Source organism: Acomys minous (assembly GCF_964271855.1).
Source record: "Acomys minous genome assembly, chromosome: 3".
NCBI classification, from domain to species: domain Eukaryota; kingdom Metazoa; phylum Chordata; class Mammalia; order Rodentia; family Muridae; genus Acomys; species Acomys minous.
The window spans coordinates 79,887,575-79,907,394 of NC_140485.1; the positions used below are offsets into that span (position 1 = coordinate 79,887,575).

Genomic DNA, 19,820 nt, shown 5'->3' on the forward strand with positions numbered 1-19,820 from the left:
GCAACTTGAAAATAATAGTTACTCTCAGGTGTGGTGGCATAGGCTTTAATCCCAGCACTTGGGAGGCAGAGGCAAGTAGACTGCTGTGAGTTCAAGGCCAGCCTGGTCTACAAAGAGAGTTTCAGGACAGCCAGGGATACACAGAGAAACTCTGTCACAAAAACAAAACAGAACAACAAAACAAAACAAAAACAAACAAAAACTGAAAATAATAGGTACTGAAGAAAAAAGTGACAATATTTTCTTATTCAAATGATTTCTAGCTTAATCATTTGGACAACAGAAGACACAATTGTCTAATTGATAAATATTATTTCGTTTTCCTGAAAATGGATGCCCCCAATGCTTCACACCTTTGTTAATGCATATTTTTGGAACTGCGTGTAACATAAGCAATGTAAGAAGGGAAAGAGACACAGAGACAAAGATCCAACACTAACCTGACACCAGAACCGGAAATACTGAACTTTTGCCTTGAAGTCCCGAACATAGGCTATTTGGGGTCCATTGTCTCTGAAGAATAAAGATTAGCAAGAAATATGCGACTGCTTGTAAAAGCAATGCCACCCCTACCCTCACCCCCACCCCACCCTACTTGCCACCCACTACCCAGCAGACAAAAAGAATAGCACCCACCAGAGCATATTCCCAACACAACTTTCTTCTCTTCTTTTTTTGAATGTTTCCTAAGAACTATTCATAAGTAAAAATCTTGTTGAAAGCAATACTGGGGGTGCTTTTTATTATGTGCAGGTGAGTCTGACAGAGCTGGAGAAAAAGACGTCCTACCTTTGCAGTAAGCACTATTTTATCCTTTGCTCTTAAGTGAGACTCATGGTCAACCAGCAAGAACTAAATAAGAGACCTTTCCCAGCGCACAGTGGCTGCAGGTCTGCCTAATGAGCTCTAACTAAAGTGCTGTAGGAGGCTTTCAGGAAGTCAGTGTTAAGAAGCAAAGACACCAGCCATGAGTTTTGCTGTTCCCCACCTACAGTGTGGCCTCTCTCCACATGACAGCACAATGAGGGTGGGAGCCATGCGCCAGGGCTGCAGAGCAGGAGCAAGTCCATCACTGCGGCCTTCGTGTTAACTGTGCTTCAATGTACAGGCACAGCTCATTTTGTACCCTGCAATCCTGGAAATTTCCCAGTTCTAGTAGTTTTCTCTGTATTCCTTACACTTTTCGCCATGTAGGAGTCTTCTCTGTGTGAAGACAGACTGCCTTACTTCCCCTCTTCTGCTTCTGTCTCGTGCCTCTTTACACTTGGTTGCCAATATAATGCTGAGTGGCAGCAATGATGATAAACATCTTTGATTTTATGGAGTAATTATTTCATCATTAAACATGACGCTGGCTGAGGCTTTTGTAGGTGAGAACGTTTGCAAGGCAGGTGAAGGTAGATCATACAATTGCTTCGTATTTCGTCAAAAGCTTTTACTGAATGATATGATATCTGTATGTGTATGAGTCTTGGCCTACACGTATGTCTGTGCACCATGTGCATGGCCTGTACGTATGTCTGTGCACCATGTGCATGGCCTGTACGTATGTCTGTGCACCATGTGAATGGCCTGTACGTATGTCTGTGCACCATGTGCATGGCCTGTCCGTATGTCTGTGCACCATGTGCATGGCCTGTCCGTATGTCTGTGCACCATGTGCATGGCCTGTCCATATGTCTGTGCACCATGTGCATGGCCTGTACGTATGTCTGTGCACCATGTGCATGGCCTGTCCATATGTCTGTGCACCATGTGCATGGCCTGTACGTATGTCTGTGCACCATGTGAATGGCCTGTACGTATGTCTGTGCACCATGTGCATGGCCTGTACGTATGTCTGTGCACCATGTGCATGGCCTGTACGTATGTCTGTGCACCATGTGCATGGCCTGTCCATATGTCTGTGCACCATGTGCATGGCCTGTACGTATGTCTGTGCACCATGTGCATGGCCTGTACGTATGTCTGTGCACCATGTGAATGGCCTGTACGTATGTCTGTGCACCATGTGCATGGCCTGTACGTATGTCTGTGCACCATGTGAATGGCCTGTACGTATGTCTGTGCACCATGTGCATGGCCTGTCCATATGTCTGTGCACCATGTGCATGGCCTATACGTATGTCTGTGCACCATGTGCATGGCCTGTACGTATGTCTGTGCACCATGTGCATGGCCTGTCCGTATGTCTGTGCACCATGTGCATGGCCTGTCCATATGTCTGTGCACCATGTGCATGGCCTGTACGTATGTCTGTGCACCATGTGCATGGCCTGTCCGTATGTCTGTGCACCATGTGCATGGCCTGTCCGTATGTCTGTGCACCATGTGCATGGCCTGCACGTATGTCTGTGCACCATGTGCATGGCCTGCACGTATGTCTGTGCACCATGTGAATGGCCTGTCCGTATGTCTGTGCACCATGTGCATGGCCTGTCCGTATGTCTATGCACCATGTGCATGGCCTGTACGTATGTCTGTGCACCATGTGAATGGCCTGTCCGTATGTCTGTGCACCAAGTCAATGACTGTCGTCCAGTGAGGCAGAAAAGGACACTGGACACCCTGAATTTACAGACGGTTGTTAGCCATCACATGTATGCCAGAAACTGAACCGGAGTCCTCTGCAAGAGCAGCAAGTGCCCTTAACTACTGAGGCACTGCTCCAGCCCTGATCATAGGATTCTTCTCCTCTAGTCTGTTTTTAAGGTGAGTTACAGCATTAGTTTTAATTTTATCTGGGGAGGGAGGGTGTGCCAGGGAAGGCTAGAAGAGGGCACTGAATCTCTTGGAGCTTGAGTTACATGTGGTTAAGATTACAGGCATGCATTTTTATCTGGCCTACATTATTTTTAAATAATATAGAGGAAAATACTATTTGAATATGTTATTATTATTTTTTTTGAATATGTTATTATTGTTGTAAGGCTTTTTGTTGTATGTACCCAAACCTAATTGTAACTAAAATGAGTAGTAACATAATCTAATTATAATTTATTTCCACATCTAAATTATCTCTATAACTTCATTAGTGCTCAATTGGGCTAATCTCTCAGTTTCTGCTATAAACACACATGCTTAAGTATAAACATGTCAATAAAATATTAGCAAAAGGATTTTGGCAGAATACTAATGGATTGATGTTTGAATCTTTTATATTATGTGGAATTTACTGTTAGAATATAAAGATAGTTCAACATATAAAATCATGTAACAACCATGTGTCAACATAACAATAAAGAAGGCTAGAGAGATGGTGGCTCAGGGTTAACAACACTTACTGTTCTATCACAGCTGAGGTGCTTTACAAATGTCTGTAATTGCAGCTCCAAGGGCTCTGACACCCCCTTCCATCCTTTATTGGCACATGCACACACATATACATATACACACACACAAACACACAAAAAATTTTTTTAGACAGAATCTTCCTATGTAGCTTTGACTGGCCTGGCACTAGCTATGTAAACCAGGCTGGCCTTGAACTCACAGGAATCTACTTGCTTCTGCCTCCCAAGTGCTGGCATTAAAGATTTGAAACGCCGTACTGATACATCTACATGAGTGTACATAACATACAGTCGAGGTACGGTGCAATCACGCAGGCTTGGGAGAGCATAATTTTCAATGTTGCATTTCTCACATTGTCCTGAGTAACTCAGGCCAGCACATGAAGAACTCCCAAGCTGAGCAGGCTTGTTTGCTTGAGTTCCCAAGCTCACACAATGATGGGACATCTTTTTAATGCCAGCAGGAGCAGAGCTGGGTAATCTCTATGAGTTTAAGGTCAGCCTGGTCTATAGAGTGAGTTCCAGGCCACCAGGGCTCAACAGCAAGACTCTGTTTCAAAAAGCAACAACAACAACAACAACAACAACAACAAAATCTGTCCCCCCCCTGCAAAAACAAAACATAACAACAACAAAAAAACCCTCATAAAATGTGATTAAAAAAACCAAAAACCAAAAAACCTCTAAATAATGTAATTAAAAAATGAGCAAATGCCAGATTGTAGTGGTGTGTTTCTTTAATCCCAGAACACTGGAAGCAGAGGTAGGCAAAGCTCTGTCACTGGCCAGCCTAGTTTACAGAGTAAGTTCTAGGCCAGTCAGGGCTACAAGGTGAGAACGTGTTCTCCACCCTGCCCTACCTGCAACTAAAAAAAAAAAAAAGGTTCAGTGTAGAGACCTATGGATAAGCCACCTCAAGTACAACTTTGTCTTTGCTAACTGAAATCTTTTGGGAAAATCCAATAAATTAGTTGTGCTTCTGATTTATATTGTTTAGAAAACTTACAGCGCAGATTTTCCTGTACGTGGATCTATATAAGTAGTTGTTCTTCTATTGTGGTCCACAAAATACGGAATTCCATCCACTGTGAATCTCATTTCCCAGCCTTCTGGTAAGGGCTTTTCATTTAATTGACTGTAAAATACAGAGAAAAATATAAACAAAAGCTATTAAAGATTTGCTTCTTTGCCAAATACAGAAACTAAAAAAATACCTATAAACAGAATAAAATCTTTTAGAAAATACACATGGTCCCGTATTTTCAGGTATATAATGGAGATCTCTATTTGGATAGTCTACAAGCACATTAAAGTCACCATCAACATTAAAAATCAATCGTCACAATATTACTGGCCTATGTTCTCCAAACTACTCAGTAACTCAGTTAAAATGGCCACGATACCTAAGCTTGCCCGTTCTGCCTGCCTTTCAGGTTTTTATAGTCCCCCTTCTGTCGGATCCCACCGTTACTCTGGCTGTCATGTCTGCACTTTCCTAACCCTGCCTCAGTGGCTCTGCTGCTCCTACAAAGAACCCTGCGGACAGAGCCTTCTAAAACAGGGCTCTCTCATCAACTCCGTTTCTCTTCAGACTCCTTCTCAGGAACCCCGAAACTTCACAGCACATAGACACTGATCACTTTCCCACACAAATCACATCTGTCACAGTTCTGAATGACATCTTTCCCTGTGGACAAGCATGTTTTCTCTGTTAAGGTAACTTAAAAGTTCTTTATGAAATATTCATATCGACTTCCTTAACGTGTGTATTTATACCTTGAAAACTCTGGGCAACCTTCTTTAAACTTCAGTTTCTTTAACCGTAAAACAGCCAGGTGGGGTGACACATGCCTTTTACTCCAAAACTCAGGAGGCACAGGCAGGTGAATCTCTGAATTTCAGGGCAGCCTGGTCTACACAGTGAGTTTCCAGGATAGCTTGGTCTACATACTGAAATCCAGTCTAAAACAAACACGCAAACCCCCCTCAAAACAAAAACAAAAATAAAAATAAAAACACCCCACCCAAACTGGAAGCAACATATAGGCAATACTAAGTGAACTAACTGGGCTACTTAAAAAGCCAAGAAGAGAATATGTAGGTGAGCTGCACTGGGGAGAACCCGGGCGTGGTGGCGCACACCTGTAACCCCAGCACTCGGGAGGCAGAGGCAGGCGGATCGCTGTGAGTTCGAGGCCAGCCTGGTGTACAAAGTGAGTTCAAGAACAGCTAAGGCAGAGAAAACCCTGTTTCGAAAACAAACAAACAAACAAAAAGCACTGGGGAGAATTAGAGAAGGGAGTGGTGGGGGTGGGGTGGGTAAGATCAAGATGCACTGTGCACACATATACAATCTCAAAAGATACATACAAATATTAAACAATCAAGGCCATACTATGTAATAAGACTATATGAGAAATGAGTAAGAAAACGGTCTGGCATAAAGTCTTCAAATGGTGTTATCACTCTATTACTGCAAATTTGTTCCTTCTATTCTGATCTCTCCAAGTACTCCCTCTGCAATGCTGGCCCATCGTCATCATCATCATCATCATCATCATCATCATCATCATCATCATCCCTCAAGGTGTATGTTGACAAAACTTTCTACCCTGCAACTACTACATGACATTTAGAGTCTTAACTAGATTATAAATCAATAGTGACTTATATAAGTAACCTGTTATATGATCAAATAACTGATGTGTTTGCATAAATATTAAAATACATTCTAGTAAACTTAAGAATTTACTGTCCTTTTTAGACATAAAGGCAACCAAACTTCTCAGTTGTTTGGCTAAAATAAATGCAACTTTTATCCATGTGTTCATTTCTTTGTTTCTCTTTCTTTTCTTTTGAGATAGTGTCTAATGTGTGCTGGACTTGAACTCACTATTAGCCTAGCAGCCTTGAACTTCTGACCTTCCTGCCTCTACTTCTCATGTGCTGGACTTACAAGCTTGTTCCACCAAGGAGGTTCTTCAGGATCAAAACCAGGGTTTCCCCCATGCAAACAATACTATACCAAGTGAGCTACATCCTCACCTCCCTGCCCTGCCTTTATGGCTTCAAGTTTCATATCTAATGGGCTTGGTATGAAGAAGCATTAGAAATATGTAAGTTTTCATCACAAAGGAAGAAAAGCAGGGATTTGGTTGGAGGTTTTACGGCCCCTACTATAGAGAAACACTACTAGTTTGAATTGTTGTTTTCCTCAAATGTACTTTAGAAGGACAAAGTGCTATATTCAGAAACACATTGCCTTAAATTACATTTTACAAACTATTAAAATAGTAAGAATATTTAGTCATATTCATATAACTCAATACAAATGTCAGGGAAGACTACCAAAAATACAAAAAGATGTCTCACTTCCATTGTGGTTACAGCTGCTAGATAAGCTCAAATAAACAGCTGTCTTAAAAACAGAATAAATTAAATTGGTATATAATATTGATGAATTATTCCATGCTATTCAAACAATCGATTAATGCACTAAAGAGGCATAAGTACCTCCTTTTAAATAAAGTATTTTAAATGAGTGAACTAGATAGAACTTGGTTATTTATGATGTCTCATGAAAATTAAGCTATAAAACTTTTATCAAGACCCAAAAAGGAACAACAGTAGCAACAAGTTACAAAAAGTGACTTGCTCAGCCCTATCTTCAAAGACAGCACATTCCTCACTCCCTGACCCAGGGACTCAGGCATGTCAGACAGGCACTGTGCCCCTCACTGAGCTTTAGGGCCAGCCCAGAGGCAGCTCACTGGGGAATCAAAGTGTTATTTCCTTTCCAGCTCTTCATATTCTCCTTTTGAAATTAAACATATTTACATTAATGCAATAGTAGTATAAAAAGCTGGATTTGCTGGTACTTAGGAACAGGTATTTTAAATTCAAAGCACACCTTAAAAATGTAAGCTACTGAAACAGGAGTCATGAATTTGTATCATGAGGAATTAATCATGCCTAGAAAAGGCTGGTCTTGTCTTCAACTGCTGGACAGTGATGTGTTAGTGGGGATGTGCCTATCAGGAATGCCCTCCTTTGCCTGCAGGCTCTGAGTCCTGGGCATCTTACAATGAGGAGAGAGGCATGGGGCACACTGCATCAGTCCTCCCTGGTCACATTTACAGGTGACCATGCTCCTCTCTGTTAGCTACAGGATTTGGAGCCCTCTCACTCTCTCTGAGTGTATCTTCCTTCTACTGACAATATAACTCAGGAATTCTAGTGTTTTCTGTTGTTCTCAGATACTGGTTCACTAAACAGTCCAAGGTAGCCTGGAACTCAATCTTCCCAAGTCTCCTGAATGCTTGGATTACAGGTGTACACTACCATTAGTGTCTCGCTCACACTTAAGAGTAGTTGTTTAAAAATTTGTAGGCAGATGTTGAAGTGAGAAAGGTGTAAGAAACATGCCCGAACTTGTGGTTAATATGTAAACTGACATTTTGCCAGATTCCTTGAAGAATGGAACCATCTGGTAGTTATAATATTACATACATTCTGTTATGCTCCTTCCAAATGCCTATCTGTAAGTCCTAGTGACCAGCACCCCATAACATGACCTTATTTGGAGCAGGACCACTATAGATGTATTAAGATAAATCCATACTGATGCATGGGGGGCGGGGGTCGGTCACATCCTATAGGACTGATGTTTGTGTAAAAGAAGAAATTGGAACAAAAATGTGTATATAAAAGAAACCTATGTGAAGACTAAAATACTGCTGACACAATCCAGCGAACTATCAATTAGGAGAAGCAAGGCATGGTGATGCACACCTTTAATTCCAGCACTTTAAGTAGAGGCAAACAGATCTTTGTGAGTTTGAGGACATCCTGGGCTACAGAGTGAGTTCAAGGGCAGCCTGGGCTACATGGAGAAAGTTTGCCTCAGAAAGTAAAACAAGGAGGAAAAGGAAGAGGAGGAGGAGAGGAGGAAGAGGAGGAAGAGGAGGAGGAGGAGGAGGAGGAGGCAGGGGCCATACAGACACTGAAGTGCTTACCCTTGACTTCTGGGGTCTTCCCACTGGGTAATTCGAGTGTTGTGGTTGACAAAATACACTCTGCCGTTGCTGTCAGTTCTCTTCTCTTTATTAAACAAAATGTGAAACACAATATTATTGTTGAAAACTAGTCTTTCTCCCTCAAACTAAGACAAAATAAGCTGACTCTGCCCAGTCATTAACTACTGATTTGTAATTTCTATATAACATCACCCACGCTAGGTGTATGGTGGCTCTGAGCATATGCCTTTCCTCCATCTCACTGGCCTGCTCACACACTTGAGAAGTGAAGCTATGAAATGCTATTTCTGGACCAGAAGAGATGCCTTAGCACTTAGGAGCACTTATGCTCTTCTAGAGAACCCAAGGTCAGTTCCCAGAACCCACACCAGATAGTGCAGGGGACCTGAGACCTCTGGCCTCTGAGGGTTCCTGCACTCACGTGCACGTAGACAAATACAGACCCACATACCAATAGATAATTAAAAACAATAAAACTTGAAAAAAATTTTAAATAAAAAAGTTTCTAAGAAGCTAAAAAGATTTAATTCTTACTGTCCAGTCCGTACCACCTTTCAGCTATTTCACTGTTCACAAATGTGTGTTAAAGTAGGTGTGAACCAAGGTCTACGAGTACTAAATAAGCAATTTATGCCTGAGATACTCCCTTAGCTCAACCTCACAGAGATGCAGGACAGCCTTTTCTATAATGTAAGAAAGCTTTTCTATAATGAGAACACAGCCCATAGTTCAGGCTTCTGAGACCAATAGGTGATTTTTCCTACAGCTGCTTCACGAGAGTAAAAATGGTCTGTTAATAATCATCATCATAAAAATGAGTCCAAGTTCTTCTGCCATAAATGAAAGCTGAGGGCTGGAGAAATGGCTCCGTGGTTAAGAGCACAGGCTACTGAGTTCAGTTCCTGGAACCATGTGGTGGTTCACAGCTGCCTGTAACTCCAGTTCCAAATCTGAAGTCCTTTTCTGTGGCCACCAGGTATGCCCATGGTACACACATGCAGGCAAACAGCCATACACATAAAATAAAAGTAAGTCTTAGAAAATAAATAAACTGAGGGTGGGGTACAAATATATAACCATCAACTATACACACATGGAGCAGTTGTAGCAACAAAGCACACAATCTATGTCTAGGCATGTAATCTGACAGTGAAGCTCAACTCCAAAGCGCCACAGCCCCTCTCTAAAGCATTCTCTTTTGTTTTCTATCACCCACACACTGACTGCTCCACTACGCTAACCATCAAAAGACTTCACCTCCAGACTCCCAGGCTTTGGTGAAAGCAGGAACAACTTTTAGTTGTCCTCTCTTTGTTACAAAATTATAATGACAAGTTCTAAGTACAACCTAAGAATTACATATATACATACATGCACCTTCACTCAGAGAAGTGGTTTGCTTTGTTCTGTCTCTGGTTGAGTGGACAGGGTTGCCTACATGCCAAGTGGATGGGGACGTGATAGGCATGTGTAAGCACATTTATGCACATGGAGCCCAGAGACAACCTCAGGTGTGTTTCTTCTCAGGTACTGTCTGTATCGCCCCTGTTTTTTGAGCAAGAGTCTCTCACTTGACTTAGCTGCCTTGATCACCCAGAAAACTGTAGGCATCCTCTCAGGTGTCTCCCACTCAGAGAGCCTGAGGAGTGAACTCAGGTCCTCACACGTGCACAGCAAGCACTGTACTATCTTTCTGCCTTTATTTGTTTGTTTGAGTCAGGGTTTCTGATATAGTTTAGTTTGGGGCCTCAAACTACAGCGATCCTCCTGCTTCTGCCTCCCTGAGTGCTGGGACCACAGGCGTGAGCCACTGCGCCTGGCTTCTAGTCCTAATTTTCTAAATAACAGATTTTTTAAAATTAAAAAACTGATATGCTTACCCCATCCAGGGGGCAAAGGACCAAGGGGATCAAATTCTTTGTTTTGTGATGTAGCAAATAAATCTTGATTCTATAAAGAATAAAAATAAATAAATAATTTAACAAAAATAATTCATAATATAAACACATCATTTCAGAACAAATATAGTATAAATTCAAATATGGCTTCCCTGGCATATAAAATATAGCATATTCTTACAGAATTTACATCTTAGAAAAGCTTTATACAGTAACAACATACTTTATTTTGGCTAAAAAACAATGCCTTTGAAAACCATATGTAGTATTATCTAACACTTATAATTATTTAATATTTTTAGTACATAAATATATAAATTCTCACCTATAAATTACTAGGCTTTTCCTTGTGCTACAATTTTTTTCTCTACAAATAACATAAAAATTATAGAATCATATGCACCCCGTCCTCACCAAGACAGTTATAAACCAAAACCTGATTCATAAGAAAGCTGAGAAAAATCTTACATATAAGAGAAACGCAAAACAGATGCAAGAGAATTGGGAGTAGAAAGACAACAAAATGCCCCAGGCAATAAGTATGTATCTATTTCACGTAAAAGGTAAATGAGTCCTGGTGAGATTAAAAAGTTCATTTAAAATTACTCAAAGTTACTTTAAACCAGGAAACAGATGTATCTGATTACAAAGCCATTGGAGATTCATGTGGAACTAGGGTTGAAAGCAGCAGGCAAGTTAAGGAGCCACACCTAGAAAAAAGTGCTTATAATAACTTAGACAGAAACTGAAATGTAAAACAGAACAGACCTAAAAAGAAAAAAAGATGGAGGGGGGAAGAGAGAGAGACAGAGACAGAGAGAGAGAGAGAGAGAGAGAGAGAGAGAGAGAAAGAAGAAGAAGAAGAAGAAGAAGAAGAAGAAGAAGAAGAAGAAGAAGAAGAAGAAGAAGAAGAAGAAGAAGAAGAAGAATTAGAAGAAGGAGGAGGAGGAGGAAGAGGAGGAGAAGAGGGAGGAAGGAGGATGGGGAAGAGGAAGAGGAGGGAAGAAGGAAGGAAAAGGAGAGGATATGCCTGGCCAGGCTTATAATTCCAGCTGTTCAGAAGGCTTAGCCATGAAGATCCCAAGGGGAAGGCCAGCCTAGGAATTTAGTGAAACCATATCTCAAAATAAAATGTCAAAAGGCTAGGACAGCCAGGACAGCAGTGAAGAGCAGCAACAGTGGGTCTGCACGACCGCATGGTAGTGGGCTCTAACAAGGACAGAAGGCGATGAAGAACGGGAGCACATGATTTGGGGGTATATGTGGCTTTGTGCCCTACGAGTAGTGCGCCATGTCCCTGCTAGACAGGTTCCTAGGGCCAAGTAAGCCCTCAAGCTCAAGAAGAAAGGGGAGGCGGAGCAGGCGGCAGGTACGTGCATGCCCAGAGGGCATGTGAGTTGAGTATGGTGTTGGCTGCCAAGAAGCTCTAAGTCTACCTATCCCCTCCCTCAATGAACACCCCCTCTACTCTCTCCCTCTCTCATGCGGGTGTGTGGGTGCACGCATATACATCCACAGCCCGCCCCCCAACACACACAAAAGAAACAAAACCACTAAGAAAGGGAATACAGTGACATACTTCCATAAGAAATGGTGGGAAAACACTTAAAAGAATGAAAAGTGACACCATCAGAACCAAGGAGTGAAGGAAGATACGACTGCTGATAAAGGTAAATTTGTCCCCATCAAGTAAGTGGTTACTAATGATGAGATCCAAGAAAAAGGCAGTGAAGGCTGGAGAGACGGCTTACGGCTAGGAACACAGGCTACTCTTGCGGAGGCCCCGGGGACTGTTGCCAGCTTCACATGATAGATTTACACCCAGCTGTAATTCCAGTCCCATGGGACGTGACGCCCTCTTCAGACTCTGCGAACACTGCACGCATGCGGTGCACAGTCATACATTCAGGCACTCATATTCATAAAATAAAAATAAAAACCTTAAACAAGCAAACAAAAAGAAGCAGGGAAGAAAATGGAGGCAGGGTAATGTCTGAGAAGAAAAGCAAAGAAGTTTGACTCTGGAGCATTCTAAAGGGAGGAGAGCATGCCTCTGCAGAGCTGCTGTTCTGGTTTAAGTTCTACTGCAACAAATCCATTTATTTCTGTGTGGACTGTTTTACTTTTCTCAGAGACAGAACTGATACTTTATAACTTAATTTCTCAGCAGCAGATCCCACAGCAACTAAAGCACTGATATATTCTCTATTACTTATCACTATTTTTACGCTCTTAGTCTGAAGGAAAATATGTATCTAATCTACTTGGTTTTTGTTTTCTTTTTATTTTTTTTAGTCTACCCCCACACCACCCTGCCCCACCCCAGACAAAGTCTCACTACACAAGCAGCCTGGAGCCTGGCCAGACCTGGAACTCACAATGCATAGAAGTCAGAGATCCAACTGCCCCTGCCTCCTGAGTGCTGGAATTAAAGCCATGTAACACCATGTCTAGCTAATTTTGTTTGTTTGTTTTTTGTTTTTAATCAGTTTCTTAAGATGTCTGGGCTGGCTTTGAACTCTTTGTTTGGTTTTTTGTTTTCTGGGGCTTTTTAAATTTGGTTTGGTTTGGGTTTTGGTTTTTCAAGACAGGGTTTCTCTGTGTTTTCCTGGTTGTTGTGGACTCACTTTGTAGACCAGGCTGACCTGCCTGGAAATCACAAAATGCCTCCCAAGTGCACAGCCCTGGCCTTGAACTCTTGAACTCAAGTGAGCCATCAGCCTCCACTTCCCAATGCTACAGATGTACAGGATAACAGATGAACACCATCACATCCAGCTTTATAGAGGATAAACATATGTAAAATGTATTACTAGGGCAGCACACCAAAAAATGTATTCAGAAAGCTGGGCGTGATAGCACTTACCGAAGGGGGAAAAATGTTCAGTAAGCTTTATCAGTAAATGTTAACAAGTGACTCACTCCACTGTCAATTGTCTGTGACTCCTTAAAAGTTAGGCTCCCTGAGAATTAAACCTTCAAATTTTCTAGTAAGATATAGGCAACTCTACATTTAGAATTGTTTTATTTCTTTTCAAATTCTTGTGTTCATTTTCATTAATTTTTTGTTTGGTTGGTTTTAGTTTTGGGGTGTTTATTTCTTTGTTTTTTCAAGGCAGGACTTGTTTGTGATTGGCTGTCCTGACTCACTTTGGAGATCCGCTTGCCTCTGCTTCCCCGAGTGCTGAGATTACAAGCATGCACTACCGTGCCCGGCCATTTTTTTTTTTTAAATTCATCTAGGAATCAGAACTTCCGTAAGATCATGTTACATCAGAAACACGGACCATGAAGTGGAATCTCATCATAACTGCAGTTGAGTGAGCTTGCACATAATAGGCTGCCTGGCCATTTTTATTAATCTTTTCTTCATGAGTTTTAAATGGCTCTTTTTTTTTTTTTTAAAGATTTATTTATTTATTATGTATACAGCATTCTGCCTGCAGGCCAGAAGAGATGGTGGTGAGCCACCATGTGGTTGCGGTTGCTGGGAACTGAACTCATGGCCTTTGGAAGAGCAGTCAGTGCTCTTAACCTCTGAGCCATCTCTCCAGCCCCATGGCTCTTATTTTTAACACTAATAAAAAAGACAGAATCTATGACAAGATCAATACCTACCTATGGCAGCAATTGGCGTGCTGTCCTTCTGTCTCCTTTTAGTGCTTTACATGACACATGCAGGCAATTTTTAATCACTGAAGATGTTATCAGTTACAATAATCAACGAATCAACAGGCTGCTTACCCCATAGATAAACCTCTGGTTAAACTGCTGCATTGCTCCCTGAAGCTGACTTCGCTGGAGCTGCCACTGCTCATAGTTCCGGACAGACTCCAATGTCGGCCTCTGCCACGTTGTGGTTCTTGTGAAGTGATCGACATAATAAATACGTCCCATGTTGTCCACACGCCGTTCCCAGCTAAACCAGAAAGTAAAAACTAATTTAAGAAATGCTTATGAAAATCATGTAAGACTTGTTACCTTGAGAAATTGCTAAGTATTTTTCTCTTTGTACAGAGGACCAAATCCAGGACCTTACACACGGAGGTCAGGGCTACATCCTCGGCTCTTCCTGATCTACCTGCAACCAATCATTCATTCATATTTACAAACTGAACTTCAATACCTCTAAACTTTTGTCTTTTAAAAGTCTGTAATATGTATCAGTGAGGTTTTAAAAAATGTAATATATATTCAAAGAGTAAGCCTCAAAGGAAAAAGTTGATTTTTTTAACCCACTGGCCTTTAAACTCCTGCAAACATCATAGAAGACATCAGTTGTAAACAGGACTTTTTATAGATATAAAAGAATTTACACCTTTTTATTTATTTGTAATAAAATAACTTTAAGATAAAAAAGTTTTCTCTTCCAATTATTTCATAACATAAGCCTACTATATAGAATTACTAAGGGTGTGTGTGTGTGCGCGTGTGTGTGTATGTGTGTGTGGGGGTGTGTGTGCGTGTGCGTGTGTATGTGTGTGTGGGGGGTGTGTGTGCGTGTGTGGTGTGTGTGTGTGTGTGTGTGTGTGTGTGTAGATTCTCATGGTGGAAACAAATTAACACTATTTCCAACATTACTATGGCTAGAGTTCCTCATTAACACTTAATGTGATTATCTGCTAATTTAATAAGTCAAAGCATACCTTTCAGGTATGTATTTCTCTAAGGGTTAGTTATTATTAGTTAATATCTATCAAGGTTAATATATTTCTAAAGATTTTTATTTATATCTCTGTGTGTGTATGTGCATGTGTGCTGGTGAACACAGAGGTCAGAAGAGGTAATGGATGCCCTGGAGCTAAAGTTACAGGCAGTTGTAAACTGCCTCCTGTGAATGCTCAGAAAGACTCACAACCCCTAAAAGAGCACAAACACTCTGAGTTGCTGAGCTGCTTTCAACCTCAGAGTAGACGCTACACATTCTCTTTGAGTTAAAAAAATATTTTCTGCTGGGCAGTGGTGGCACACACCTTTAATCCCAACACTTGGGAGGCAGAGGCAGGAGGATCACATGAGTTCGAGGCCCGCCTGGTCTACAGGGCGAGTCTAGGACAGCCAGGGCTACATAGAGAAACCGTCATAAAAAACCAAACCAAACCAAACATAACAAAAAAACTTTCAATTTTATATAACACATTAAATGTTTAATATCATGTTATCAACACGTCCTTAACTTTCTCAACCATTTGCAATGATTTTAATACATATTAATTTTGATAATAGACTTTATTTTAATATATAATAGGAGCTATAATTCTTTTTTTTCTTTTTAAAAATATTTTATTAATTTATTCATATTACATCTCAATTGTTAGCCCATCCCTTATATCCTCCCGTACCTCCCTCCCTCTCGCTTTGTCCCTATTCCCCTCTCCTATGTTTGTGACTGAGGGGGACCTTCTCCCCCTGTATATGCTCATAGGGTATCAAGTCTCCTCTTGGTAGCCTGCTATCCTTTGTCTGAGTGCCACCAGGCCTCCCCATCCAGGGGATATGGTCAAATATGGGGCACCAGAGTTCGTGTGAAAGCAGTCCCCACTCTCCACTCAATGGTGGAGAATGTCCTGTCCATTGGCTGGATCTGGGTAGGGGTTCGAAGTTTACTGCTTGTATTGTCCTTGGCTGGTGCCATAGTTTGAGCAGGACCCCTGGGCCCAGATCTGCCCATCAAAATGTTCTTCTTGTAGGTTTCTAGGACCCTCTGTATCCTTCTATTTCCCCATTTTCCCATGCTTCTCTCACCTAAAGTCCTAATAGGATGTCCTCCCCTCTGTCCCACTTTACTGGTAAGTGAAGACTTTCATGGGACATGCCCCTTGGGCTAGTGTCCAGATATAAGTGAGTATATATCATTTTACTCTTTCTGCTTCTGAGTTAACTCACTCATCATAATAAAAATATGGAACACTTCACGAATTTGCATTTCATCCTTGCGCAGGGCTATGCTAATCTTCTCTGTATTGTTCCAATTTTAGTATATGTGCTGCCGAAGTGAGCACTATAATTCTTTTTATGGGATGGAGGGTTTGAGACAGGTGTCAGGGCACAGGCTGCCCTCTAACTTCACTCATAGCTGAGGATGACCTTGATCTCTTGATCTCCTGATCTCCATCCAGCTTTTACCTCCCAAATGTCGAGATTGCAGGCAAGTAACATCATGCTTGGTAGTTACAACTCTTGAAGAAACTAAGATTTTGTGGCTCTTAGCTCGCTAAACAGCTCAGGCAGGAAAATACAAAGAACAAGAACTATGGAATCTTAAAATTTGAAATGATAAAAAATAAAAGTCACAGGCTGGAGAGACGGCTCAGTGGTTAAGAGCACTGTCTGCTCTTCCAGAGGTCCTGAGTTCAATTCCCAGCAGCCACATGGTGGCTCACAGCCATCTATAGTGAGATCTGATGTCTTCCTCTGGCCTGCAGGTGTGCATGCAGATAGAGCACTCATACATAAAATAAATAAATAAAATCTTTTTTAAAAAAGTAAAAAAGTAAAATAAAAGTCACTCATCACGGTATGGCAGGATAAGTCTATAACCTTAGAACCTGCAAGGCTGAAAGCTAAGGCAGGAGGGACAAGAGTTTCTTGTGGGACACGCAGTGAGTCTATCTCCACAAAACAGTAACAACAGCAACAACCCCTCAGCGGACTCGGAGTTGGTCCTCTAGGGAACCTGAGGTACAAACACAATTTGTTCTTCTGGATAAACATTGTTTTTAAATTCAGACACTTACCCAGGAGGTAGAGGTTCTGGTCTATCCCATGTTGTCCGCTTTTCAACATGGTCTACATAGTAAACACGCCCATGCTGGTCTACTCTCTGCTCCCACCTTAAATACAAATCAAAAACTAGTAAGAACATTTTGTTTTTGTTTGGCTTTTTAATCCTGTCTACACGTTTTCCTTTAAATGATCATCTTACATAACTGAGGAAAGTGAGCCTGTTAGTCCATACAGGAGAAAGCAGAATTAAAATACAGTCAAGAAGTGTCATCTAAAAAGAGAGGGAAAGTCCCAGGAGTGACACACACACGCACACAGTGAATGAGGTTTCTCTGTTATGTTTGTTCTGGAAATAACATGCATTTCAAAGCCAGTCAGTCCAGCCAGAAGACCACGGCTTCTCAATCTGATCAGAGTATACTCACAACTTGAGAGGAAAAGAAAGCACTAATGCTCCAAACCCTGAACAACTAAGCTAACTGAAGGGCAACATGCTAGAAAAACAGAAATCAAAGCGTAAGTCTTTATCAGCTGTGTCCTTGCACTTTACAGGAGAGAGGTGCAGACTGGCCACTGTAGGTACTCTAGTCTTCTGGGCAGGTTTGTTGGCAAAGAGAAAAGAATTGCAGGAAACCATCACATCTTGTTCTTAGAGCATTGCTTATTTATTCGTATGTGTACGGGTGCTTTGGCTGTGTGGATGTCTGTATACCACGCGTTTGGTACCCATGCAATGCAGAAGGCTCCTGAGAGTGGAGTTATAGACAGCTGTAAGCTGCCACGTTGGTGCTTAGATTCAAAACCAGGTCCTCTGAAAGAGTAGCCAGCGCTCCTAACTGATGAGCCATTGTTCCAGATCTTAAAACCTTTTATTTTTATTCTTATTATTAGATTTATTTTACTGTATGTGTATCAGTGTTTGCCTGCATGTATGCATGCGCACCATCTGCATGCCTGGTACCCACAAAAGTCCGAAGAGGGCACTGAATCCTCTGAAACCTAGAGGTTTTGGGTGAGTGAACCACCATGTGGGTACTAGAAACTGACCCCGGGTGCTCTGCGAGATCACCAAGGCCGTCTCTCCAGCTCTGCTCACTTGTTCCCAAGCACGATCTTCTACTGTAACTTGTCATGTAGTACGGCTTGCATATCATCTGCTCCTGTCTTGCGATCCCCAGCCCACTGTACTGCCTTACCTCCTGCCTGCTCATGGTTTGTTTGGTTTTTTAATACTTTGGCTCCAGGTAGTGGTCTTATTTGGAAGCTTGTAGAACCTTTGGGACACAGATTCTACTTAAGAAGTGGCTTGCCGGGTTGAGTCGTTGAGCGCTGTAACAGGGCTAGCTTATACTCAAGCTCTTTGCTTTTCATCTGTCAGTGACGGAACCAGGTCCAAGCACAACAGACCAAGTCAAAATCTCTCCCCCCAGCGGTTCTGTCAGGTTCTGATGAGTCACATCGGCGAGAAAAGGCAACTAAGATACCACATAAGCGCTCCAAAAGAAAAACGTCCTAGTTACCAACACAAGTATAATCTGTGTAAGTAGCTAAGATGTTCATCATGAATTTATTAATTTAACAGTCAGCCAAATAACTCTGACTGGCATTCTGAGCCCTGAACATGAGTCTTTGTTTTGTGTGTGTGTTACTGAATTAACACTTGGAACTTCACACATAATAGACAAGTCCCCTACCACTAAACTATACCCTTAGCTCTGACTGAGCTCTTAATTTGAATGTCACAAGGTATATAATGTCAAAAACAGGAGTTGAGAAAATGGCTCAGTGGTTAAGAACACTTGCTATTCTTACAGAGGACCCTGGCTCAGGACCCAGAATCTGTATCAGATGGCCAAGTACTGCCTATAACTCAAGTACCAGCCATTCCAATCGATGGGAATGAGCAAGCGAAACTTACTCTAAACACTATCATTTTATCATAAAGAAAAACTAAGTTCAAGGTCCCAGGCCCTGGGGGAGCTGGGCCCTTCCCATAGCTAAACAGCTTCTGTTATAAGGAAACCACTGTCTGAGTCCAGACAGCTCAAGGACAATTTGTAAGGAGACAGCTGTCAGAGTCCAGACACTTCAAGGGCAACTTCTCTATCTTGCTGGCTGGGTCAAACTAGCTCATGTTCCCCGGCCCAGGGACCTAGTCCTGTCCTGATTTATGGAAACTTCATGTCAAGTTATGATTGGACCTCGTCGTTCCATGGTTTTATCCTTTAACTATGCTGTTCAATGTCCTTTCAGGGTCACAGTTCAGCTCCTGAGTCTGTTCTGCGGTTCTGATCAATCAGTAGAGACTTGATTACAATAAATTTTTGTCATCTGCATTGACCTGGTGTTTGAGTTATGTTGGATTTAAGTGGGTCCCAGGACACAACGTCCTCCTTTATTCTACAGCACTGTCCATATGTGATGCTCATACAGACAAGGCAAGCAGACACACACACACACACACACACACACACACACACACACACACACACACTCCAATTAAAAAAGTTAAGTACAAATTAAAATGGGATTATGGAACTAACGTATCAGTTTAAATTATTACATTGCTATGGTGGTTTTTATCATGAGAAATTATTTAAAAGGAGTATTCACTTTCCCTACCTCAGAGAAGCAGCACTCTTAGTCATGTAACTTTTATTACTTGGCTTTTGTTAACTTTCTATGGTGGTGGAGGGAGTCCTTCAATAATTGTTTTGTTTTCCAGGTGTAATGGTGCACACCTGTAATCCACAATTGGGAAGTAGAGGCAGAAGGATCAGTACTTCAAGGCTGTCTTCATCTACACAGTGAGTTTGAGGTCACTGGGAGCTATATAACACTCTGCCTCAAAACACACACACACAAAA

The 19,820-nt window shown here is 41.7% G+C and overlaps 1 protein-coding gene across 1 annotated transcript in view; it reads right to left on the reverse strand.

Annotated features, from left to right (window-relative positions):
• The window catches only part of ITCH (itchy E3 ubiquitin protein ligase), an 88,732-nt gene that overhangs the window by 27,148 nt on the left and 41,764 nt on the right, over positions 1-19,820 (reverse strand). The window contains exons 10-15 of the mRNA XM_084775767.1: positions 16,965-17,060; positions 13,972-14,146; positions 10,210-10,279; positions 8,309-8,393; positions 4,300-4,428; positions 441-513 (exon numbers count right to left, since the gene is read on the reverse strand). Of these exons, the coding sequence (XP_084631893.1) occupies positions 441-513; positions 4,300-4,428; positions 8,309-8,393; positions 10,210-10,279; positions 13,972-14,146; positions 16,965-17,060 (628 nt within the window). The remainder of the gene's footprint in view (positions 1-440; positions 514-4,299; positions 4,429-8,308; positions 8,394-10,209; positions 10,280-13,971; positions 14,147-16,964; positions 17,061-19,820) is intronic.